This window comes from Sardina pilchardus, chromosome 2, assembly GCF_963854185.1.
Source record: "Sardina pilchardus chromosome 2, fSarPil1.1, whole genome shotgun sequence".
Lineage (NCBI taxonomy): Eukaryota > Metazoa > Chordata > Actinopteri > Clupeiformes > Clupeidae > Sardina > Sardina pilchardus.
The window spans coordinates 13,031,218-13,058,516 of record NC_084995.1 but is presented as its reverse complement, the minus strand read 5'-3'; the positions used below and the strand labels follow the sequence as shown (position 1 = coordinate 13,058,516).

Sequence of the window (27,299 nt, the reverse complement as noted above, 5' to 3'; positions counted from 1 at the left end):
TAACATTCATGTCAATCTGATAGAGAGATAATTTAGTAATGGCCTGGAAAACAGCTGGACGCAAGAGCTCTGTTCTGAGCACATCTGTGGATCACTCCCTCTTCTCTCTCTCCCCCTCCTAACCTCACTCCCTCTCAACGTCACTCCCTCTTCTCCACCTCCTCCTATCCTAACCTTATTCTCTCCCCCTCTACCCTAACATTCTCTCACTTTCTCTCTCCCTCCATTCTAATGTTGCTCCCGCACTCCCTCCTAACATATCCTCCTTTTTCTCTCCATCCTAACCTTGCTCCCTCTTTATCACCGATCTCTCTCTCTCTCATCTCTCTTTTACAAGGGAACACAAGCACTCAAAGTTTCTACAGCAGAATCCCAGAGGTATTTTGTTGTGGAGACTGTCAATATTAATCTCTGAGGGCCTTTCTCTCGCCTCATACTAGGCATGCTACTTCAGCCAAAATTATCCTTACAGTAATTGACTACCCACCATCTTTAAAAATGGCCCTCGACATGTGCTCACTGGCAGCCAAATTTTCACAAAGCCAATAGACCAATGAAGTTCGCCTACAAAAAAGCCACCATCTTTGGATCATCAAAGATGGCAGCTTTGGACCCTTTTTGTAGGCGAACTTCAGAGGTCTATTAGGTGCCACCTTATAGGTTGCCATTGTTCGTGGCTGATCGTCCCATCTTGGAAACTACCAATCCACATAGACAACAATAGTACATACTCTAGTGTCCACCAATAATATGGCAGCTAATTGACTATTAGTCACAGAAGACGCTTCAGGCAGCAATATATTTCTGGTGGAGTGCCAGCCGGATTGGAACAATATCTTGTGTTATATAAAGCTGGCTGAGAATGTTCCGTGGCGTTTAGTCCATTGACCGTTTTTGAAGATGGTGACACCTGACCATGATGCTAACTGGTGGAAGCTAACCCTCCAAATCCTGGGTTGAACACACACACCTGACAAGAGAAAACACACCTCAGAGGAACCCTGTCACTCCACACCTACAGTAAAAGCCTGATGTATGTCTTTACACGCCTCTTAGCTCGACAACATACTGTACAAAACAACATAACAGTGCAAAAGGTTTTAAGACTGATGATGGCAAAGCTGTGTCCCATTCTCCCACCATGGCTGAGCAACTTTGCCCCAGAGATGCAGTGATTCCTCTCTCCTATCCCCTCCACATCAGTGAGGTACATCCTTACCTGTTGCTCTCCATGGGAGCTTCAGAACATGATGAGTGGAGATGAATGAGATGCTGATTAATCTCTTCCCTTCTAGAAGGTCTGCAACACCTTCAGGAAGCCATTCTGATTGATGTACTGATCTAACAGTAAGATAATTAGTATCTACATTTTTCAGCCTGTATATTTATTTTACTGTTAATACCACTTTTCAGTAAAGCTTAAACCTTCTAACTTTTGTTGTATGTTAGTCCTCATTTACATGCTAAGCTTGATTACAACAACCGTTTGTGATGAGTGAGATGTTGGACTATCCTTTACGCCAACCATGAACTCGGAGGAGCCGACTTCAAAACTCCCAACCTCTGAAAAAAGTGCGTTCTTCAAATCAACTTGGAAAACAAGTACAGGAAATGCATCAATAAGCTATTAGAACTGCTCTTTATGGTTGAGAAAGAAGGAAAATATCTTGGGGCGAGTGTTCCTATCTGTAGTAGGCTATTAATTTAGTGATAAATTACCTTGCCTATTTGCAATGAGAGTGAGATTCACCTCTTGTGTTGTTGCAAGGGAGGCCACCATGGTTAAAGAATATGATAGTGACGTCAAGTCGGGTACCTCGGGGTACAAGAGCTCCACGTCAGCCTTCGAGCAAAAAAATCTGACCCGACTTTGCGTTCAAGTAATCTTTCCTATATCAGAGGTTGGAATCTCTGAATGTCTGATGTGGCATGAAGGCAGCATATATGCCAATAAGCTCAAGCTTCAGAAGCGTGTTCAAAGGCTACTAATTGGACAATATTCAGCTTAAAGATCAGCTTAATTTTGGGTGCTGTAATGAATACTCACTGTTGTATAGACCAATCACATGTAAATATTTGTGAATACAATTTGAGCTTTAACATTCTCCCACCATGGCTGAGCAGTCTTTGCCCCAGTGCTCTAGTGATTCCTCTCTCCTATCCCCTTTACATCAGTGAGGTACATCCTTACCTGTTGTTCTCTATGGGAGCTTCAGAACATGATGAATGGAGATGAATGAGATGCTGATTAATCTCTTCCTTTCTAAAAGGTCTGCAACACCTTCAGGAAGCCATTCTGACTATGCGCAGCATTTACTGTTGGGTTTGCTGTTGTTTGAGATAATGTCTCAAATCTTTATGTTCTAAACAAACGCAACTTTCCCCTTTGAAGTTTAAACCTTTAAAGTTTCAAGCTCAAAGTTTTCTTTTAAGTCTTACTTATGAAACTTTTACTAAAAAGACAATTACACTAATATAAGAGAACATCAATGGCTATGACTGGCATCAATACTTCTGTATGAGCTTAGCTTGATTGCAACGACGTTGGTGATTGGTTGATGAGTGACAGGTTGGACTAAATGCAAATGTAAGGCATGCTGCCCTTCAAAAGCTCATACAAAGGAAATCTAACTGGAAAAAACTGACAATTTTTTTTGCAATGAATACACATTGGTTCCTGGAGCAATCATATGCAATTGGAGCTTTAACGTTCTCCCACCATGACTGAGCAGTCTTTGCCCCAGTGCTGTAGTGATTCCTCTCTCCTTTCCTCTCTACATCAGTGAGGTACATCCTTACCTGTTGCTCTCTAAGGGAGCTTCAGAACATGATGAATGGACATGGATGAGATGCTGATTAATCTCGTCCCTTCTAGAAGGTCTGCAACACCTTCAGGAAGCCATTCTGACTATGATTTTGGTTTAATAGCATTTGTGACCAAATGCATAGTGGCTGATGCAGAAGTCAAAAGTATTAGATTTAGGATTTTGGGTGTTAAAGCACCACAGCTCAACTGTATTTCAGATAATTTCACCAACTTTCAAAGTGGAAATAGTCAACGGGAGGAAATGCTACAATATTTTAAATTGCTTTGAGAAAACGTGCAAACCACTACACCCTTGACAATGATGGAAGCGTGCGCTGTCAATTAACCGCATCAGCACATGAAAGCGTGCTGTCGAAGTAGGTGAAAAGCACAAGGCTAATTTACCTTTACATTAATTAATTTAACCAACACTTTTATCACAACAATGAGGAACAACATGCAAGTTAAATTCTGGGGAGAACTTCGGTAACAATTAATACTACAACAATAAATGCTACGACCGGAGGATGGGTGTGCCGAATTTCAAGTAAGCCTTCCAGTCAAAGTGTAATCAAAGAAGATAATGGTAGCACAAGGGAAGTGCATGATGATCCATGTTAGGTGAGCTGCGTTTTAGAAGTGTTAGGACTGTGAGAAAATGTTAGGACCATAAGCCATCAGTTGGCCCCGGGTCGATTCTTGAACCCACCGTGGTGAATCTATGTCGCTTTGCATATGAGCGTCTGCTACACACCAATCAATTTCTACAACGTTCTAAAGAATTGATCTATTCGGGCTTTACTGAAATAGTAATCTCCTTAGCATTAGTTGCCGTTCTAATCTTAGTTAGGTTCTGATCGGTGCAATGAGCGGTCATATACTGCCCGCCCGGCGCTGGTGGTCACCCATCCAGCCTGGCGCAGGGCGTCACGTGGGCCGCTGATCTCCGACACCTCGGGATTACCATGAAGATGCTGCGCAATATTGTGTAAGAATACAGTGGCATGATGCAACAGGACGCGACTTCCTCTCACACCATACCCAATCTGCTGCCTGACCTCTGTGGCTTCCCCTTGACCTCTAAACATCCTGCTGGATGGGACGCTTCGTCCTCTGGCTGGTGAAAAGTGTGTGTGTGTGTGTGTTTGTGTGTGTGTGTGTGCGTGTGTGAGGAGGGGGAGACCAATAAACTCTGAGGAGAGAAACGGCATATGGGTGTCTGTGTGTGCACTAACTGCATCTGCGTAACGCAATGGACGCCGGCTTTGATGGGTGGCTGGGTGGGTGGGGATTGTTTACATCACGTCACTCTGTTGTTCTCTTGGTTCTGTCTCCAATTTAGGGCATGAGTGTGCATGTGCGTTTGCGCGTACGTGTGTGTGTGTGCGTTTGCGTTTGCGTGTGCATGTACGATTTGTGTGTGTGTGTGTGTGTGTGTGTGTGTGTGTGTGTGCGCATTTCCCTCCATTGTTCATTTGGCTCTCTCATTGTCAACTTGTTGGGAGGATTACAGTACAGAGTGGAAATGTGGCTTGGGGAAGATTAAAGCTTCGTCTGTGAGAAGTGACCACTACTCCCCCCACAGTCACACACACATGCACACACACACACACACACACACACACACACACACACATGCAGGCTCTCACACACACTCGCATACAGTACATGCACACACTGTCATGTCCACGTTTTTGGACCTGCTTGTCGGCACCCATAGAGGAGCTCACAGTCTACCAGAGTTGTGGACACACCGGCACAGCTGTATGGTGACCTCAACGCTGAGCAGATGTTCATGTCATGACCACCCCCCCCCCCCCAATAGAGCAATAGACATGTAGGAAGTGAATACGACTGTGTTTTTGATGGAGGGAGGAATGTAAAGAGACATAGTGAGAGAGAGAGGAAGAAAGGATGGAGAGATACAGAGAGAGAGGAAGAAAGAAAGGAAAAGGGATAGAAAGATTCTGAGAGAGAAAGAAAGAAAAAAAGAGGCAAACAGACAATGAGAAATGGAGAGATTTAGAGCGCAAGACAGGCAGACAGAGAGAGAGAGACAAAAAGATTAAGATTACGGTCATTGTTCCGTTACGGCCATTAACCAACCCAGAAAGAGCTTATACTGGAATGGATAAAAAACTCAACTGAGGGGAATCCTCTCCTCCGTGCGGGAGAGAGGCAGACATTCTCACGTCTTACAAATAAGATTCTGTGTCCGCCAGATGAAGGCACAGCAACCGGCCCACTGCATTTCTCCGCTTCACGCAGACATGCGGCAGAAATGTGTGTGCCAGATTAAACTGCCTTACAGCTCCACAGAGACTTCTGGCACAAACGTGTGTGTGAAAGAGCTCCCAACATCTGAAACAGTAAAGCTTTTAAATTGCTAGACTCTCTCTCCAGTTATCCACATCCCCCCCCCCCCACACACACACACACTACAATCACAGAGCCCTGTGAATCAGCAGATCTCTCCCGTTGAGATTAAGCGTCTGTCTGTTTGGGCAATATTGGAAAAGATTAACGACAGCAAAGTTGACGCATTGCTATTGAGTGCACAGAACTATTTCCCAGAGGCCCCTCTGCCTTATGTAACGCCACGTCTTTTCCCTCGCTGTCTCCGGGCCCTAAAGCGTACTCCACATTTATAACGTCACAAGTTACATTTTAATTTCCTCTCAGAAGCTACTTTAATAACAACCGTTAGGCTGTATAGCAGAATAGTACTCCAGTAATGTCAATTCAATAAGCACCACACTGCAAACCCAAACAAACTCACTCAAAGTATTTGAGAAAACTAATAACTTTGATTTGTTTATTCATTCTGTCAATTTAAGCTAAACAAAAGGCATCTGTCAATAGGCCCATTCAAGATAAACTGTGGCTGACTTCCTGCGTCAACATGAGCTTGACATTCTAGCCGGGAGGAGCTAGAATGGACGGAAGCTTGTCCCGACATGACTCGCGGGAGAATTTTGTGTGCAATAAATACAACATAATATAACTTTCATTCTTACTCATTAAAATGAGCATGATGTCTGACAAAATAAATGGCTATGATGTACATCAATTCAATATCAAATCTTGTCCGTGTATGTGTGCCTATCTATCTAACCAACAGCATACAATAGCAGAATATCCAAACATTTTCAGCAGGCTAGCCTACCAATGTTGCAGAAATCGCATATAAGAATCCCTTCGATTTCTGTTCATTTTTGCACATTCCAACATTAGGAAGGAGAATGAGAAACCTGTCATAGTTGTCATGGGGAGATTCCTTCCAAAGGGCCCTATAACATCTTTGAACTGACATCATGAGTTTGGGTTTCAACTCGTGCAGTCTGTGGAAAAACAACTGCAAGGACTGGGTGCAGGCGCAGACTTTCACGATATTTCAAGGTCATGTGACATGGTGATATGTTCCTCTGGCCGCCAGCTTTTATAACCAGCAGTATGCGTTGCGTTTAACCCAGCAATCACATCTAGTAAGATCTGCATCAAGTCAAGTGATCCTAATATCAGATAGAATACTCCAGAACATTGAATTGCCATCAGTTGGGAAGATGGCTAAACTATGAGACAGCTATAAGTGTACTCATCATTGTTGCTTGACCAATTACATACTAACCTAAAGAGTCAGTAAATCTATTTTTCCCGATGGCTTTCTCCACTATGGTTACCCTGATCATATTCAATTTACCAGCATTCACCAATATATAACTGCATCTACCCACCAGCACATGTTAAAGTTCACTCTAAGACACAACTTTGCTTTTCAATTATTACATTGTGCTAAATCATTACCAAATGAATGGGTGTATGGTGCATGCATCGTCAAATATAGAACAAATAGTTGTCGTTACTGCGAAAACTTTTTGGAAAGTATGCGTTATTTTACAGTATAAAGTAAACAGCCAACAGGGCTATGGGCAAATATCCTAATGGTGAAGGCCCTGAGTGACTTGGCACACATCCAAATGTCCTCCTTTACAGTGCTCTCTCCTCTCCGCCATAGTTTGCGCTTTCTCTTATTTTTCTGGTCAAAAATGAAACACATATACAGTAAGAAGGATAATCTATCCAGCCGGAGCGGGCCGGGATTTAAAATTAACACAGATGGGTACTTAGTTCAATAAAATCCTTGAACTAGTGGTGGCGATGCAAACATCATCTCTGGGCGCTTGTTTGAAAAGCACATGGATTTGCAGGATTAGGGAAGAGACCGGGACGGGTCCCAGCCTAGGAGCACTGCAGCTACATTTGGTAAGAGAAACACACTGCACTTTCACAAATACACACACGCACACACACACACACACATACACACACACACTCACTCACACACACACATGCACGTATACATGTGCACGCACGCACAGTAACACACACACACACACACACACACACACACACACACACACACACACACACACACATACACAATGATGCAATACAAGCAATGCAATAAATCAGAACAGGAGGGTGTTCAGGTTTGATTTTCGATTTCCGATGTGACAATCACATACATCTCAAAAGAAGAGCAGATCTAGAGCAAACTAAACTGTTCCACAAAAGCTAGCTTAGTGACCAGGAGATTCATATTCTTAGAGATTCTAGTCAATGAAGAGAAAAGTCAGTGTGTCCCTCTGTGATATCATGAGGATACCTACAGACTGTAGCACAGCATGTGTGTGTGTGTGTCTGTGTGTGTGTCTGTGTGTGTGTGTGTGTGTGTGTGTGTGTGTGTGTGTGTGCGTGTGTGTGTGTGTGTGTGTGTGTGTGTGTATGTGTGTGTGTGTGGCTGTACTAAAAACCCTCACAGCTGCTCCAGTGAAAAGGGAGAAATCCCTGTAGAACTCCCCCCGTATGCCAAAGGGACCTCCAGCTGCCAGCTGTGTGGGCCTGAGCCCCTCTTCCCCCCGGTGCAGTGAGGGGGGGAGTATGCCAGTAGGATGTGGCCTGCAGCCCTGTCTCTCTGAGGCTTACACCGCCTCTGGGTGGCAGGTCACCCAGCAGTCCCAGTACTGATCTGTCTCCTTAGCATGGGACTTACATGACATGAACAACTCAAGCTACGGTAGTGCTCGGTGACCTCGAGAAACAGAGAGAGGCTGACAGGTACACCAGGTACACCATCAGGGATATCAGACATGTCCTGTGTCCCTCATCATCCCTCTTCCTCCTCCTCCTCCTCCTCCTCCTCACATGACCCACGTCATGGCGTCTGTGAGTACAGTGGGGTAAGCCTCATGTGAACTAGCACCGGCACTGGGGTTTTCCAGAGCACTATAATGATCGAATTACCCAGAACTGACGCTGAAAATACACGTCAAAGCTTCATCAAGTCCTTCATTCTCAAAGCCCTTGCCCTTCCAGGCTCCCATATAGACATTCTTTTGATTGTTTGATTATGCCCTGTGACCTACAGTACACAACAATGGAAGAAAAATGATTCATCTTCAGATTTGAGCTACTGAGGGTGGTGCAGACCTTAGCATTGGTAAAGGCCAATTGACAGTGGGCCCACTTTGTGGTGATATGACAACAGACAGAAACACGAATGCACTCACCCCGCATCGTTTCCATATCCACATATTAAGGCATCCTTCGCTCCTTCTATCTTGTAATAGTTGTCTAGAGATGAAGGGAAACATGAAGAAAAAAATGATAAATAACCACATATTCATATACACAACATATCATAACTTAATATAATGCAAGTATAATATAATATGGTACAGCTGTGTGTTAGCGTCTCAAGTAGCATTTGGTGCTGTGGTGAATTCATTGCTAAATCTAGCCTCTAGAGTGGCGTTTGGTGCTGTGCTGAATTTTGCATTGATAGATGTAACATTAGCTTCTCAAGCAGCGTTTGGTGCTGTGCTGAATTCTGTGTTTGCTAGATGTAACATTATAGCAGCTCAAGCAGCGTTTGGTGCTGTGCTGAATTCTGTGTTTGCTAGATATAACATTATAGCGTCTCAAGTGGTGTTTGGGGCTGTTGCTGAATTCTGTGTTTGCTAGGTGTAACATAATAGCGTCTCAAGTGGTGTTTGGGGCTGTTGCTGAATTCTGTGTTTGCTAGGTGTAACATTATAGCAGCTCAAGCAGCGTTTGGTGCTGTGCTGAATTCTGTGTTTGCTAGATATAACATTATAGCGTCTCAAGTGGTGTTTGGGGCTGTGTAATGTTCCGAGGGGCGCTTGGTGTTGTTGGGTGAGCGTACCCTCGTTCAGGGTGAAGTCGGCCATGGACTGCCAGGTCTTGTTGTTGCAGACGAACATGTCGTTGGCGTTGTAGGACGCGTTGACGCAGTGGGCGGTGCTGCGCACGCACTTCTGCCGCAGCATGCCCATGAAGAGCTGCAGGCCAATCAGAGCGAAGACGCTCAGGCAGAACATGGTGAGGATCATCACGTCCGCCAGCTTCTTCACCGACTGGATCAGCGCGCCCACGATGGTCTTCAGGCCTGCACAACACACGCACACACACACACACACACACACACACACACACACACACACACACACATATGCACACACACACACACACACACACACACACACACACACACACACATATGCACACACACGCACACACACACACACACACACACACACACACACACACACATATGCACACACACACACACACACACACACACACACACACACACACACACACACACACAAATGTGCACACACACAAACACATGTACACACATGCACGCACACACACAAACACAAACACAAACAGTCTTTAGGCCCCAATTGAAATCCAGAGGGTTTAACAACTCACACATCCAAAGGGAGTTAGAGCCTCTCATGCATACCACAGAACTGCCTCTAGCAGAACTGCCTACCTGAATGGCAGAACTAATATAGCATGCAGCTACTTACAGTATAAGTGCAAGCTACAGTATGTACAGCATGTTGTAATATTTGAAGCTATGCTGAATATATGGAAGCTATGCTTAATGTATAGCTACTGTACTGTTTTTTTCAATCAAAGCACATCATGGGTGAGCTGAAGTGATTGTACCTGGTATGACTGATATTGTTTTGAGGGCTCTGAGAACTCTAAACGTCCGTAGTGCAGAGACATTGCCCAGGTCCACAAACTCTGTAAGATACCTGTCAAAGGCAGGGAGGAAGAGGAGGAGGAGGAGGGGAGAGCACACATGCTGTTAGAATGGCAGTGTTGAAAGCTGGCATGGTTAGTTTTAATGCTTGCACCATGAAATTATTTATTTTGCTGAATTGTCAAAAAAGTGGAATGACTTGAATATAAACAAAAACATAAATGCACAAAAGCCACTTGGACAATGACAGCTTGAATACTGAAATACTAAAATGGGTCTGACAGCAAAGTCAGAGAAGTTTATTTAGCTGACTGTACACTTCATTTTTCCAGAGCTAAACATGTTTTCCTCAAAACTAGAATACAACTAGTTTAGTAAGGGATAATGGACATCACAGCATTCGGTTCACAGAAATACATGCCCAGTCGAGGTGGTGAAACGACCCCAGCACACAGCAGAGTGTGCACTGTGTGTCTGTATCTTCCCTGCCATGGGCAGGACCTGCTGCGTTGATTCATCTCAAAACATTACTGTGGCATGGAGATAGATACTGTCACTTGACAACAGTTGTGAAAAAAAAACTAAATGAAAAACATTTTCAATTTGAGTAAATTTCACTCAGGTAAATTCAATTACAGTAAAATTTCACGCAAATGTCTTATGTCAGTGTCTCAGATCCCCAGACAGGTGGACAGGACAGGAGAGCCGAAGGCTGCATGGGGGTCGGCAAGCAGCTGGAGCGGCGGACACACGTCCCTCTGAGCTGAGTGGCCTCTGTGCTCCCACGGTGTGCCTCAGCTCAGTGTCTGTAAGCTTCAGCAAACACACCTTTGCAGTTTCAGCACCACGGACAGCAGCGGGGCAGCTGGGAGTTGTCATCTCCAGAAGACACCTCTGCGGTTTCAGCACCATGGACAACAACTGGGAGTTCTCATCTCTAGAAGACACCTCTGCAGTTTCAGCACCACGGATAGCAGCGGGGCAGCTGGGAGTTCTCATCTCTAGAAGACACCTCTGCAGTTTCAGCACCACGGATAGCAGCGGGGCAGCTGGGAGTTCTCATCTCTAGAACACACCTCTGCGGTTTCAGCACCACGGACAGCAGCGGGGCAGCTGGGAGTTCTCATCTCTAGAAGACACCTCTGCAGTTTCAGCACCACGGACAGCAACTGGACAGTTCTGAGTTGTGCCCTCTGTGCTCCCGCGGTGTGCCTCCGTGCAGGTCTGTGTGTGGAGGCCAAACTCTGGCTCTTCCCCAGAGGCTTAGCATTATCCAGACTTCACTGCCATATTCAAAAAATAAAATTACAGTTGCGACCTGAAAGCGCAAGCACACACGCTCGCTCTCTCTCTCTCTCTCTCTCTGTTTTTTTTTCTGTTTGTTTTGGATCGGCTGCCCCGCCGGCAAATTATGAGGCCAGACACGCAACGAACGGCAAGCGATTGGCGTCTCAGTGGCTTTACCCAGCAGTGAAAGAGCAGCACTATGCAGCCCCCTCAGGTGAATCTCACAGCCTCAGGTTAAACCTACTCTCAAATGCTTGCACTGCGTAACTGCATGCCGGTGGGTTTTGCTGACCATAATTTGATTGACTGGTGCCAATTGTGTTGCTGTCCGTTGGTGCCATGGAGGTATTATAAGAACTGGAGAAAGTGAACAAGTCCCGCCCCGATTAATTTCAATGGGAATGCTAGGCTAGTGAAAATTGCCAAAATTGAACGATTTTTTCAGGCTTCAACATGGCGTATCAAGGGGCTTGTTTCCAGCGCCATTTTACTTAGCCAATTAAGTGCCAGGTTACTGATTGACGTAAGGTACAGAAGGAGAGCTCGTGCCCACACTAAGCTCGTGCATGAGCTGAGAGTGGCACAGCCACCGATCAGCATGAGGAGAAATGGCACCAGACATGATGTTTTCTGGAAAATGGCGACGAGGAAGTGCCTTGCTAATCGGCGAAGCTAATCAGTCAAATCCTGACCCCCTGGTTGGTGCAGCAAAAGTTGAAAATTTCTCAACTTTTTGGCAGAGGCGACAAGAGCAATGGAACAGCAATACACTTCAGCAATGGATGACATAAGCCCATGTAAAGTGAACGAGATGCCTCTCCAGTACTGCATTCAGCGCAAGTGTTTGTGAGCACCGTTACACTAATGGCTCCCAGAGGAGGCTTCAGCACCATGGACAGCAATTACATATCTTGCCTCAGCTCCATACAGACCTGGGCCTCATCCAGGTAATCTCAGGTGTAGGCACTGATCTCACAAGAACACGCCACTTTACAAACCACACACACTTGACCCAGTGTTCCTTGGGGGATCAGTGATTACTCATGAAGTTATATTTGGATAAGCCAAGCACCTTGCAGTTCCTTGTACTGAAGTACCAGGTGAGAATAGTCTCCCTGTGAGAATACAGCCTCATGTTACACACAGAGCTGCCAAGGAAAGGCAGTCTGGGGACACAGCAGGCCAAAGGGACGACACAGCTCAGTGTCTGTAAACTTCAGCAAACACACCGCTGCGGTTTCAGCACCACGGACAGCAGCCGGGAGTTCTCCTCTCTAGAAGACACATCTGCAGTTTCAGCACCACGGACAGCAGCTGGATAGTTCTGAGTTCTCATCTCTAGAGCACACCACAGACTGTCCTGTCAGGGATTGGACCCTTGCTCTGGTTTCATGTTTTTTTTTTTTTTCAATTACTCTGCACCAGGGATGTTGTGCAATCAATGAAATCAAATCTAATTTATATGAAATGACTCCCTGCGTCCCCACTGAGTGTGTGCTGGTGTGAGTGCTGGTGTGTGTGCTGGTGTGTGTGTGTCCAGTGTGTGTGTCAGTGTGTGTGCTGGTGTGTGTGTTTGTCTAGTGTGTGTGCTGGTGTGTGTGCGTGTCCAGTGTGTGTGTCCATGCTACTCACGCCATGCTGATGACACTGAAGTCCAGCCAGTTCCAGGGATCCCTGAGGAAGGTGAAGGGGCCCACACAAAAGCCCCGCGCCAGGATCTTAATCAGGGACTCAAACGTGTAGATACCTGTGAATGTGTACCTGAGTGCGGGACACCGTGAGAGAGAGAGAGAGAGAGAGAGAGAGAGAGAGAGAGAGAGAGAGAGAGAGAGAGAAACAGGGGTAAATATGAGAAACACACACACACACACACACATAGATACTTGTCATACGCGTACCTAAGGGAGGGAGAGGGAGAGAGAGAGAGAGAGAAAGAAGGACAGAGAAAGGAGGAGGTGGAGAGACTATGACTAACTACTTACAGTATATAATTAGAAATGCTTTGGCAAAGTGTTTTCTCTTATCTCATCCCAAAGCTCAATTGAATTGAATTGAATTGGGGGAGAGGGTGAGAGAGATGGAGTGGGGGCATGAGACAGAGAGGGTGAGAAGAGAGAGACAGAGGGTGAGGGAGAGAAAGAGGGTGAGATAGAGAAAGAGAGGGGTTGAGAGAGGGTAAAAGAGAGTGAGGGTAAGAGACGGTGAGAGAGAGCAGAGGGGTGAAAGAGAGGGGGTGAGGGAGGGGGATGAGAGGGTGAAAAGGAGGGGGTGAGAGAGGGAAGGGTGAGAGTGGGTGAGAGAGAGGGGAGGAGAGGAGAGGGGGGAGAGGAGAGGGGGGCTGGTAGAGCATGATCCGAGGAGGGATAGAGAGGTGACGTGTAATCAGCAGATCAACAGCTGCAACAAGATGGCATGGCTGGGCTAGTTATCACTTTTGGACATTGGCAGGAAACACCCTTGACATAAACATGAAACCTGGACCTGCTGGGGCAATTGCTGTGTCGCTAGTTTGCAGTTTATCACAGTTTTAAACTGGAGTTTGAGTTGGGAGTTGGAGTTTAAAACCGTGACCGTGTTAAACTCCAAACTAGCGACAGAGCAATTGCCCCTTTGTTTTCAACCTGTAGCCTGTTAGAGACTGTCTGGAGTAGAGCCCTGATGACAGATACAACATATGAAGAGATCAAATGCAAAACCCTCTAAATCTGTCTGACCACATTTCTTTTAAAAGAGCCTTTTTTATAAGACTCCTATAGGTTTTTGACTACAAATAAATATTTCTGACCAGGAAGAGAGTGATACATAGCAGGTTTTGAAGCGAGATTATTGATTGATTAACATATACTACAGTATGTGTGGAGAGCATTCACTCACCACTGTTACCTCATTTTTGATGGCGGTGTTGTTTAGAGGGTTTTGCATCTGAACTCTTCAAATATGACTATTACAGTATAGTGCAATAAATACTGAGCTTACTTCAAATAGTCAAAAGCCAAAGTAAATGTGTCAAATAGTCAAAGCCAAAGTAAATGTGTGTGATTCTGATGAGCATGGCAGCCCAGTTAGTGAGGCGGCAATGGCAATGGTCCTTACTGTACGTGGTGTGATTACATCTTCATGCGTGCGTGAGCATTCATGAGCATATACAGTATGCATGCGTCTTTTCTCATTAGAGATGGATAGGTTAGCCATGAAACAACCGCGTGGTCGTGGACGTCTGCCCGTTATTCCCCACACAGCACAGCATTCATCTTTCATTAAAGGTGAGTAGTTGACCAGCCATTCATGTCTACTGCAAGGCAACTGTGTTATCCAATTTGGTTGAGACAATCTGCTAAAAATCTGGGTCATGGTGCATTCAATACGGAAAGCAGGCAGACATGTGTTAGGAAGCCAAAGTTGGTCTCCAGTAAGCCGGTCAATACAGCAAAGAGCCTTGAAATGGGCACAGGTTAAATAATGCTTGATAAGGGATTTAACACACTGCAGAGGAGAGCCAGAGAGCTTTAGGTACAATGCTCTCTCTCTCTCTCTCTCTCTCTCTCTCTCTCACACACACTTTTACTCTGTCTCACTCTCTCTTTGTATCTCTCTCCCTCTCTATCTCTCTATCTATCTCTCTCTGCCTTACTCTTATCTCTCCATCTATCAATACAGTATATCTATCTATCTATCTTTTAATCTTTCTACTTGTTTAATTATCTTTCTACGTATATAACTATCTATATCTGTATCTTTCTATCTTTCTATATTTCTATCTATCTATCTATCTATATTTCTTTCTTTCTGTCTTTCTTTCTATCTCCCTCCTGGTCTACAAAACCCCTTTAATGAAATAGGCGACATCAGGAAGACATCACACAGAGCTCTAATTCCACTCCCATGTGGCATGTCACATTCCGGATGCAGAGGAGACGGTGGTCGACGGTGTGAGAGTCATACTCACAACACAGTACCTTCCCATCGCTCACAGTCAGAGCATGGTGCTTGCACACCCAAGACTGGGCTTTCCTTCCCAGTCTGGACTGGAGAACCTGGATTAGAGCAGTGATTGCATTGGACACAGTCCTTCTCTAACTCTGATACTTCATCCTCAGGGTTAGCTGGCACTGCATGATGAGAACGGGACGGCAGCCGAACGGATTCCGATATGAATTTGAGTTTGATTGATCTATTCATTCAGACGCCATACACCTTGAATACAAATTCAAAACATGTATCCATGTACTAAACAATGGCAAGCCATTACATGTAAACTGAAATATAGGCAAGTAATTTGTTTCAGATGTGAGACTGACTATCTGACTAGTCAACTGTTCCTGGATCAGAAGAAAGTGTGTGTGTGTGTGTGTGTGTGTGTGTGTGTGTGTGTGTGTGTGTGTGTGTGTGTGTGTGTGTGTGTGTGTGTGTGTGTGTGTGTGTGTGTGTGTGTGTGTGTGTGTGTGTGTGTGTGTGTGTGTGTGGGTGTGTGTGTGTGTGTGTGTGTGTGTGTGTGTGTGTGTGTGTGTGTGTGTGTGTGTTGCACATGTCTACTCACTCGAGGTACTTGGTCCAGTGGGGTGGGTCGGACATGGCCATGAAGCAGCAGTTGGTCAGGATGGTGAACATGATGAACAAGCTAAACAATGTGGTGCAGGTTAAGGACTCCAACACCAGAACACACACACATCATGGACTCACACCAGAACACACACACATCATGGACTCACACCAGAACACACACACATCATGGACTCACACCAGAACACACATCATGGACTCACACCAGAACACACACACATCATGGACTCACACCAGAACACACACACATCATGGACTCACACCAGAACACACCACATCATGGACTCACACCAGAACACACCACATCATGGACTCACACCAGAACACACATCATGGACTCACACCAGAACACACACACATCATGGACTCACACCAGAACACACATCATGGACTCACACCAGAACACACATCATGGACTCACACCAGAACACACACACATCATGGACTCACACCAGAACACACATCATGGACTCACACCAGAACACACACACATCATGGACTCACACCAGAACACACATCATGGACTCACACCAGAACACACACACATCATGGACTCACAACAGAACACACACACATCATGGACTCACACCAGAACACACATCATGGACTCACACCAGAACACACACACATCATGGACTCACACCAGAACACACATCATGGACTCACACCAGAACACACACACATCATGGACTCACACCAGAACACACACACATCATGGACTCACACCAGAACACACACACATCATGGACTCACACCAGAACACACACACATCATGGACTCACACCAGAACACACACACATCATGGACTCACACCAGAACACACCACATCATGGACTCACAACAGAACACACATCATGGACTCACACCAGAACACACCACATCATGGACTCACACCAGAACACACACACATCATGGACTCACAACAGAACACACATCATGGACTCACACCAGAACACACACACATCATGGACTCACACCAGAACACACCACATCATGGACTCACACCAGAACACACCACATCATGGACTCACACCAGAACACACACACATCATGGACTCACACCAGAACATACACACATCATGGACTCACACCAGAACACACCACATCATGGACTCACAACAGAACACACATCATGGACTCACACACTAGAACACACATCATGGACTCACACCAGAACACACATCATGGACTCACAACAGAACACACATCATGGACTCACAACAGAACACACATCATGGACTCACACACTAGAACACACATCATGGACTCACAACAGAACACACATCATGGACTCACACCAGAACACACATCATGGACTCACAACAGAACACACATCATGGACTCACAACAGAACACACATCATGGACTCACAACAGAACACACATCATGGACTCACACCAGAACACACACACATCATGGACTCACACCAGAACACACACACATCATGGACTCACAACAGAACACACATCATGGACTCACACCAGCACACACACACATCATGGACTCACACCAGAACACACCACATCATGGACTCACACACTAGAACACACATCATGGACTCACACCAGAACACACATCATGGACTCACACACTAGAACACACATCATGGACTCACACCAGAACACACATCATGGACTCACACACTAGAACACACATCATGGACTCACACCAGAACACACATCATGGACTCACACACTAGAACACACATCATGGACTCACACCAGAACACACCACATCATGAACTCACAACAGAACACACATCATGGACTCACACCAGAACACACACACATCATGGACTCACACCAGAACACACCACATCATGGACTCACACACTAGAACACACATCATGGACTCACACTAGAACACACATCATGGACTCACACCAGAACACACACACATCATGGACTCACACACTAGAACACACATCATGGACTCACACTAGAACACACATCATGGACTCACACCAGAACACACACACATCATGGACTCACACACTAGAACACACATCATGGACTCACACCAGAACACACACACATCATGGACTCACACCAGAACACACATCATGGACTCACACACTAGAACACACACACATCATGGACTCACACCAGAACACACATCATGGACTCACACACTAGAACACACCACATCATGGACTCACACCAGAACATGGAGTGCACAACATTAGAATATAATATCAAAGATAGAAACTCATTGACAGACAGACATGCAGATAGATGTCATGTTTGGACTGGTGGTTATCTCTCCTCTAGTTAGTGCTGTCCTCTGGTGTCTGGTTTCACCCGTTAAAGGGTGAGATGTTTGGGCCAGCATGCTATCACTTACTTCCCTGGGATAAATTGCACTGCCCACTGTGCTTCTGTTTCAAAGATGGCAGCAGACTAGTGTCTACATCTTTTAGCTGAATTAGCTATCCTAGCATCCGCTGTTGAGATGAATATGTGTGGTCTTATGAAACTCAGGGAATGCTGAAAACTCTAGGGCAAATCTCTGGTCTGATTCTCTGGGCTTTGATGAACAGTGATCCAGTGCATTACACTAGTTCTGCCCCCCGCACACACACCCTCTTATTTTGTCTTCCTCTCCCTTATCCCCCCCCCCCCCCCCCCAAACACACACACACACACACACACACACACACACACGCACACACTAAGAGCGAGAGTCCTTCAGGCCCATGTCCAGCAGCAGGCAGGCTGGCTGCGAGCTAACAGGCAGTGGTCACATGATGTGAAATCTCCTTGCTCTTATTTGATTGGAGGGATTAGCTGGGATATGGGGGGATTTGGAGCGCGATGCCGGCCAAAGAACAGCACACACAAACCCTCTCCGAAAGGGCAGCACCAAAGAGCCAACGCCCTCCTATGGACTCTGCTTAACAGGCCTGAATTGGTTTATTGTATGGCATACGCACGGATCAAGGCCCAGGCCTCACTGATCTAAAGAGACTCTGGCAGGGGACCCAGGAGTCTGTGGGCCCGCTCCTAAACAGGCTGAGAGCTTTGCAAATGACTGAATAACTTTACAACATGTCTGCTTGTTTTTAATTGTAGACACAGTCCAGGCAAAATATTCAGCTCAGTGCTTTCTCTTACTGTAGCAACATCTGCTCAAACATGTTGACAATGCCATGGTAACACTACTGGCATGTCAAACATGATGTCACATCCTGAGGCAGCTGGACACATCCTGACGAAAGGTGCCTATGATAGCAGGAGTGCGCATATAGTGTTACTGTAGTTATGTTTAATACAGTGTAGACAGGCACATGGCCACTAGGGAGCGCTGAAGAGCATAATTACCCCCCAATGTAAATGTTACCCCCAGTGATGCAGTAAGTGTGTGTCTAAACTTTAGTTCATAGTGTTCCATTAAAGAGAGAAAGTAAATCAGAAAAAATGTACAACCCATTGATGAGAGCCAATCTAATGTTGACCACAGTGATTCCATTTTCCTTATTATGTAAGGGAGAATATTATCAAACATTACATCATAAAATCCCTTCCTACAACTAATAGACTTTAACCCGCCACACACATACACACATTACACGCTCTTCACATATACACATGAGACACCCACACATACACAACACACACACACACACACACACACACACACACACACACACACACACACACACACACACACACACACACACACACACACACACACACACACACACACACACACACACACACACACACACACTTAGGGAGAGGGAGCATTGTGTCAGTCTGGCTGGACAGAAAGGATATGAGTGTGTGAGGACGTGTATGGAGAGCCGTCTGATGAGGTGAAAGGGGCTGAAGATGTAGAGAGCTGACGTGGCACTGAATCTGAAGATGGCTTTCCCTTTATTCAGCACTATAAAGGTCTGCAGAGAGAGAGAGAGAGAGAGAGAGAGAGAGAGCTCATTATTTAGCACAAATCATCCTAAAACAGACAGACAGACAGACAGACAGACATGCAGATAGATAGATAGATAGATAGATACAGTAGATAGATAGATATAGATGGATAAACAGACTACACAAACACAATGATTGTAAATAACATAAACCTAGCCAATCAATATATAGATGAGTAAAAAGTTTTACTGCTCACTGAGAACGATCTCAATATCAACATACCAAAATCTACCCCCCCTCCCCCCATAACCAATCACCTCACGCACACAAACATAATATGCACACACACGGACTGACCACAGACTCAGTCATAGACTGCGGGGCTTCTTACTTTTCAACATCAAACATGAAAAACAATTCATCACATGACCCACATCCACATCCAGTCCATCAGCAGCCACACATGTCAAACACTGCTCCCTGTACTCAGAGTCTGAGGCAGAAGTGAATGGGCCCTTCAGAGAAGCGACACATTTGAAAAGCCCTCTGCAGATCCCACTACAGCCTACAGAGATGGGTCTGCACCTTGTTGCACTGACACAAGCCACACACACACACACACACACACACACACACACACACACACACACACACACACACACACACACACACACACACACACACACACACACACGCAGCATGGCTGGAGCTCTGGATCCCAAGGGCCGAGCTGCACACGTTCACACATGGTGAACAGTTGGCAAGCACGGCATCCAAACTTCACACTAAAGCATGTCAACATGTCACATTAAGTCATGTGACAAACACACAGACACACACACACACACATACACGCACGCACAAACAAACAGACACACAGACACACACATGCAGTCAGATGCTGTCAGAACAAAACTTACAGTTTTTCTCAGTTGCTTTGGTACATTTCCCATATCAGAATTGGAATTCTCAAAACTACCTGTTCAATCTTTACATAATTGCGTCACTTGTGCACATCAAAAAATATGTTTTTTCATTTCTTTGAACAAGTTGCAAATGCTTTGGTACATCCATACAAATGATCCATACACACACTCGGCTGTTTTTTCTACATTATCAATTGCTTATGTCATGTTGATCAAAATATAAGTTTTTATTGGTTGCTTTGAGGCAGCAGTCAACTCAACTCAACTTTTGTTTTCAAAAAAATGTATTACATATAGTTTAACAACACAGACACTGCACTTTTTAAAGCCTGCAGACTGATTGCTAATTCAGCATTTGTGTGAAGGAGTGTCACAGGTGCTTCAGTGATTTCATACTGATGTAGGTAGTTTCTAATAGTTGGGAACAGATGGTTTCTGTTTGGTTAGGCTACCATATAGCTAAAACAATGGAGTTTGGACTGCTTGAATGACATGTGTTACTGTAACTGTTCTGCAAAAGGGTGGGATAATTGTGTTAATCCAGTGAGTAAGGGTTAACACATTATTTACATGAGGTGTCTTCTGCTCTGCTGTTTTTTCTTTAAACAGGTCAAAGCAATCCAGAAAAACTGTATAATGGGTCTCTGTTGAATAGTCTCACACCCCCTCCCCCACGACATTTAGGCATTAGCTCATAGCATATGTCTTTACGTGCAAAATGGTTGAATAAGTTGTCATATATAATGTCATTGTGATGTGGATGAGCTTTTGTGGCCCAAAAGATAGGAACAGGAGGTGTAGGAAGACTGCACTGTAAGTCCTACAGCACTGCATGTACAGTTTCCCCTCAGGAGATTGTCCTATGTTCACATTTGGATGACAAAGTTTCGTTGACATGAATACTTGCTTTTGAGGAATGGACTATTCATTTTGCGCAAGTGACGTGCTTTTGCAGGTTATCCATAGGGTTTGCAGTTTGCACTAATTGTTTTGAGAAATGCACTAACTGATGTGCTAATGTTAATAGTGATGTGAGAAAACCACAAAAGCAACTGAAAAGCAACCACAGCAAACTGTATTGACAAAATGACTGGCTTTTGGTAATCCATGGTGATTTGCTATTTGTATGAAATGTTTTGTGAAATGCACTTACTCTTTTACAAATGTTAAGGATGATTAGAGAAATGTACCAAAGCGACTGATAAAAACTGTAATTGTCATCAACACTTTTACTTCAGAACATCCCTCCAGAGTGACTAAGTGATTTGACTGTCTTATCCGTACAGTACACAATGACACATGGACTTGTCATTCTGATGGGAGTGACATGTTCATTGACACAGATATTTACTTTTGAGTGATGAACTAAGGATTTTGAGCAAGAGACTGGCTTTTGCAGGTAATCCATGTTGTTTTGCTATTTGTACTAATTGTTTTGAGAAACGCACAAAAAATATGACAAAGTGACTGAGGAAAACTCTAATAATAATGAACACTCGTGTGCATAGAATTGTACACACATATTCATACATACATGCATTGATACATACATACACACACACACACACAAACACACACACACACACACACACACACACACACACACACACATTCAAAAACTCACTCCCTCACTGTCTCGCACACACACAAACACACACACAAATGAAGCCAGCCGCTTCAGTGTTTCCGAGGCAGAGCGACAAGCAGGACCTCCAGCAGAACAGATTGTGTCATTTATTTAAATATTTATTTTGTCTTTGGTTAATCCCTCCTGCCCCCCACCTCCCTCCCTTCCTCTCTTCCTGTCCAGAACCACTTACATGCAGCAAAACAGACACTCCAATACACATGCACACACACACACACACGCGCGCAAATGCCCCCCTCCCAATCCTTTAGTTGTCCTTAAGCTGACGGTTTAGAGGGCTGTGACAACTACAGCATCTTTCTTTCTTCCTTTCTTTCACTTACTCTTTCTTTTCCTCATTCTCTTTCTCCCTCCATCTTCCTCTCTCCCTCTCTCTTTTCCTTTCTCTTTTTCTCTGTAAATCTAAATTCTGTAATCCAATTGCAGCAGAGGCCAGACCCAGTCTCTCTGACCTAAGTGCCCTCTCCCAGATCACCATTTGCCAGCCTCGGACTGCCAGATCCTACATGCCCCCACAACAAGGGTGCAATCACAAAACTACCGGCCCCGGATTGATCTATCATTAAAGGGCTTATTCCAAACCACACAACAACAGCTGTGTCAGCTAGCCGTCCTGGGCTTGAGCCGCTGTTAGTCGGCCTTTCTGATGACTGGTCACAGCGGAAGGTCAACTGGCTCTTATTATAAGGTTTTCAGTCACACTGTTTCACAACTGTAACCTGAGGCACACATGTAAACACAAACACTGCATACACACACTGGCTCGTGGATTCCCTCAGTCTCACAACCAGTTTTACACACCCTCTGATTCTTGTAGCACACACCCCCCCCACACACACACACACACACTCACCCTCTGGTGCTTGTAGATTAGAAGGAGTCGATATCCTCCACACACATACACACACACACACACACACACTCACCCTCTGGTTCTTGTAGTAGGGGTCGATATCCTCCACACACACACAAACACACACACACTCACCCACTGGTTCTTGTAGTAGGGGTCGATATCCTATACACACACACAGACACACACACACACACATACACACACTCACCCTCTGGTTCTTGTAGTAGGGGTCGATATCCTACACACACACACACACACACACACACACACACACACACACACACACACAGACACACACACAGACACACACTCACCCTCTGGTTCTTGTAGTAGGGGTCGATATCCTACACACACACACACACACACACACACACACTCACCCTCTGGTTCTTGTAGAAGGGGTCGATATCCTACACACACACACACACACTCACCCACTGGTTCTTGTAGTAGGGGTCGATATCCTACACACACACACACACACACACACACACACACACTCACCCTCTGGTTCTTGTAGTAGGGGTCGATATGTTACACACACACACACACACACACACAGACACACACTCACCCTCTGGTTCTTGTAGTAGGGGTCGATATCCTCCAGGGGCGCCCCCACCAGCCCCGTGGGGATGTCTCCGAAGATGCGGGGCAGGCCCTTGCCAGCCTCCAGGTCGGCGCGGGGCTTGGGGGCCTCGACATCGCCCAGGTCCTCCTGGTAGTCCTTGGCACGCTTGGCCTGCTCCTGCCGGACCCGCTGCTCGATTGCGGCCAGGGACTCGCGCGTGAAGCGTCGCAGGCTCTCCTGTCCCGACGGTAGGAGCACGGCCGCCATCTTCTCATCCTGTTAGCCGCCGCTGGCGGGCCTTGGGCTACTCACAGCTGGACACACGAGGGAGAGAAAGAGAGAGTTAGAGTTAGAGAGAGAGTGTTAGAGAGAGAGAGAAAGAGTCAGAAAGAGAGAGAGAGAGAGAGAGAGTTAGAGAGGGAGTCAGAGAGAGGGAGTTAGCTATTTCTACAGCACTATTGCTGAAGCTATTACTGTCCTTTTAGTAGCATTTAGCATTTATCCCTTTATTTATTTTTCCTTTCATTATTTCATTTCTTTACAATATTAATATAAAGTTGATTATCATGAGTTATCAGAGTTAGAATTGTACCTTTATCAGTCAAAAAGAAACTAATTGTGGAATCACTCAATACATCTATCAATTTCCAAATGCTAAATTTTGCACGGATAATCAGAGCAGAACATATTCTAAGTACAATATACCACAGTGAAAGTGAAAACATTTCTTTAGACAAAGCAAAGCATCCCTTCACCAACCCTGCATCATTTTCATTGAATGGACCCATTCTCAACCCTCTCTTTACAGCACATTCTAGTCCACCTATAATACTCAAATCTCATTATGCAAACAAAGTCCTCATCCTCACTTTTCCTCCTTTCACTGGAATTTCGGTTGCTGTTGAGGACACATAAATTCACACGTTGCCTTCTACAGGGCTCAGGCCTGATATGGTGAGCTATGCCCCATAGAACACCTCATGGCTAAGCTTGATCAATTGGGTGATGGGTGTAGCATTTTGAAAGACTGTGTCCTGAAATGGGAAGGAAGTGACATAACGTCAGTTTTTTGTGTAGAAAAAAGTGTTTTGCAAGTATGCGAGGCAGACAATTGTGCTTATAGTGTGTGTTAAAGGAGAATTCCGGTGTGAAATTGAGCTTAACTGTACCGAAACATGTTAAGGTGTACTCACACGTGTTTTAGACGCACTTTCACTCACCCCCAGCATTCTGAACTCCTCCGTTTTCAGCCTAGCTTACAGTAGGCTTGAAGCTATTAGATTGGGCATTACGTAGCCTATGCAGCTAAATCGCTATTTTTAAACCATTAAAAAGGTCCCAAGTAACTCCACACTGCATTGGTAGACTTCTGAGGGTCCTGACATTTAAAACGAGATACTGAGAACTTTGGAAATGCACAGGAAGTTTATTTAAAAAAGACTGTTTACAAGCAGTGCCTTCATAGAATCTCTCCGCTGGGCGCCATCTTGGAATCAAGTCGCGATAAGCCGACTGACGAGCACGAACGAACAGGAAGGACAGGGGAACATATTGCTAAAGTAATTCCATAGGAAATATATAGTTATACTGTCTACATGAGCATGATGAGTAACAAAGCTCAAAATGTTTGCAATATGTCCCCCTGTCTTTCCTGTTCGTTTGTGCTCGTCAGTCGACTTATCGCGACTTCACCACAAGATGGCGCCCAGCGGAGAGATTCTATGAAGGTACTGCTTGAATAAACAGTCTTTTTTAATAAACTTCCTGTGCACTTCCAAAGTTCTAAGTATCTCGTTTTAAATGTCAGGACTCTCAGAAGTCAACCAATGCAGTGTGGAGTTACTTGGAACCTTTTTAATGGTTTAAAAATAGCGATTTAGCTGCATAGGCTACGTAATGCCCAACCTAATAGCTTCAAGCCTACTGTAAGCTAGGCTGAAAACGGAGGAGTTCGGAATGCTGGGGGTGAGTGAAAGTGCGTCTAAAACACGTGTGAGTACACCTTAACATGTTTCGGTACAGTTAAGCTCAATTTCACACCGGAATTCTCCTTTAATGTGTGTGCCTGTGTGAGTGTGTGTGTGTGTGTGTGTGTGTGTGTGTGTGTGTGTGTGCGTATACTGTATGTGTAAAACTTCAATCCCAAAACCCCAAAAAACTTTTCATAAAGACACAGTCCTTTGAGACAGCTATCATCAAGGCTTGGCCAAAAAGAGAGAAAAAAACATGATCTCTCTTTGAAACAGATTAAAAAACAAACATAGGACCAGAACCAAAAAGGAAACAGGACCAAAAATAAACATATTCCAGGAGAAAAACTTCCCATACCACGATGCAAACCCGTCAACTTCAACATCCTGCAAACAAATCAGTGCATCGGACTGCATCGGAGGGGAAATTTTTTTATTGACCAAAGTACGCGTCTTACTATACATGCAATAGTGATTTAACCTTCTATCACGTTATCTGAGTGTGTAGTCCGGCTAAAAGAACTTCAATTTTGTCCGATTTCAGTCAGACAAACTTTTTGAAATGCATTTAAAAAGTTTGTTTTGGTCGGACTAACACAATAAGTTGTTATCAAGTGTCATTCTCCACAGCAAAACACGGGCCTGCTGTAGCCCTGGGCCTAACTGTGATCTCTGTCTCTTTGCAGCTATCGCTCCATGTTTAATTGTCCCTTAGAGAGAGAGATGAGGGGTGAGAGAGATGGATGGAGGAAGAGAGAGATAAGGAGAGAGAGTGAGACAGAGGGAGGGAGAGAGTAGGAGGAAAAATGGAACAGCAATGACAAGTGATTGAAGAGGAAGCAAGAGGATGTACATAGAATAGCATGACTGGTAAAGTGAAGGAAATTTAGCAGGCATTTTACATTTTAACGACAGGGACTTACAATCTAATCTATGGTATGAATCCTGGGCTATCAAACCCAGGCTACCTACTCCTCTGATGATAAGGCAATGTGATATATGAAACCCAGACTAACTGCTCCTCTGATGAAGTCAATATGAGGTATCAAACAGTTTTACCTTGAGTTGCTGCAATCAACAGCTTCCAGATAGCTACGGTGCTACACTCTGGGGGCATGTTTATGAGCCTGCCCATGTGCATGCCAGAGTGTAGTGCTGTAGCTGCATGGCTGCTTTAGCTGTTGGCTCCAGCAACTCAAGCTATAGGTAAAACTGATTGTTTTTGGGCGTTTTTCGTATCGACAGTACTTGATGACCTCGAGAAATGGAGATCTATGCGGAAAATCGACGGATTTCTGCTTTATAGGTTGAATGTCTCCAAGATCAAAACCCTGTAAGAAATGTGGACATCTTGGTCCTCTGGGCCACAGTTGTCTTGGTGTTTTGACAGAGGCTAAACACTACCTCAGACTGAGACAGAAACACAGCGCTTCATCACAGACACAGAAACACAAGCTACACAATGCTACACCACACTGAGACAGGCCGTCTCCACAGGCCAGGAGCTCAACCAATTAGCTGTGGACAACTGTACATCTGGAAGAAAGACAGGACCGTGTCAAAATCAGCTGGCTGGCTCATTGCGTCATTGCACTTGCTCTAGCAGATAGTCAACTTTACAATTAAACTGATTTTGCAAACAGGCTGGGCCAATCACAACAGCTTATCTGACATGGGATGGTCTTTCTCCAAAGGAAGAGAAGCCCCATGGAGTACACCATGACT

The 27,299-nt window shown here is 45.0% G+C and overlaps 1 protein-coding gene and 3 non-coding genes across 4 annotated transcripts in view; 3 read left to right on the top strand and 1 right to left on the bottom strand.

The window, feature by feature from the left end:
• The window catches only part of scn12aa (sodium channel, voltage gated, type XII, alpha a), a 55,853-nt gene extending 31,982 nt beyond the window's left edge, over positions 1-23,871 (bottom strand). The window contains exons 1-7 of the mRNA XM_062551098.1: positions 23,608-23,871; positions 19,511-19,629; positions 15,712-15,789; positions 12,807-12,935; positions 9,848-9,939; positions 9,033-9,275; positions 8,377-8,440 (exon numbers count right to left, since the gene is read on the bottom strand). Coding sequence (XP_062407082.1) covers positions 8,377-8,440; positions 9,033-9,275; positions 9,848-9,939; positions 12,807-12,935; positions 15,712-15,789; positions 19,511-19,629; positions 23,608-23,871 — 989 coding nt within the window. The remainder of the gene's footprint in view (positions 1-8,376; positions 8,441-9,032; positions 9,276-9,847; positions 9,940-12,806; positions 12,936-15,711; positions 15,790-19,510; positions 19,630-23,607) is intronic.
• LOC134075745 (U8 small nucleolar RNA) lies at positions 1,197-1,329 on the top strand. Its single transcript, XR_009938466.1, has one exon. It is a non-coding gene; the product is annotated as a U8 small nucleolar RNA (small nucleolar RNA).
• On the top strand, positions 2,169-2,301 carry LOC134075747 (U8 small nucleolar RNA). The gene has a single exon (XR_009938468.1). It is a non-coding gene; the product is annotated as a U8 small nucleolar RNA (small nucleolar RNA).
• LOC134075749 (U8 small nucleolar RNA) lies at positions 2,777-2,909 on the top strand. The gene has a single exon (XR_009938469.1). It is a non-coding gene; the product is annotated as a U8 small nucleolar RNA (small nucleolar RNA).
• Positions 23,872-27,299: the final 3,428 nt, after the last annotated feature.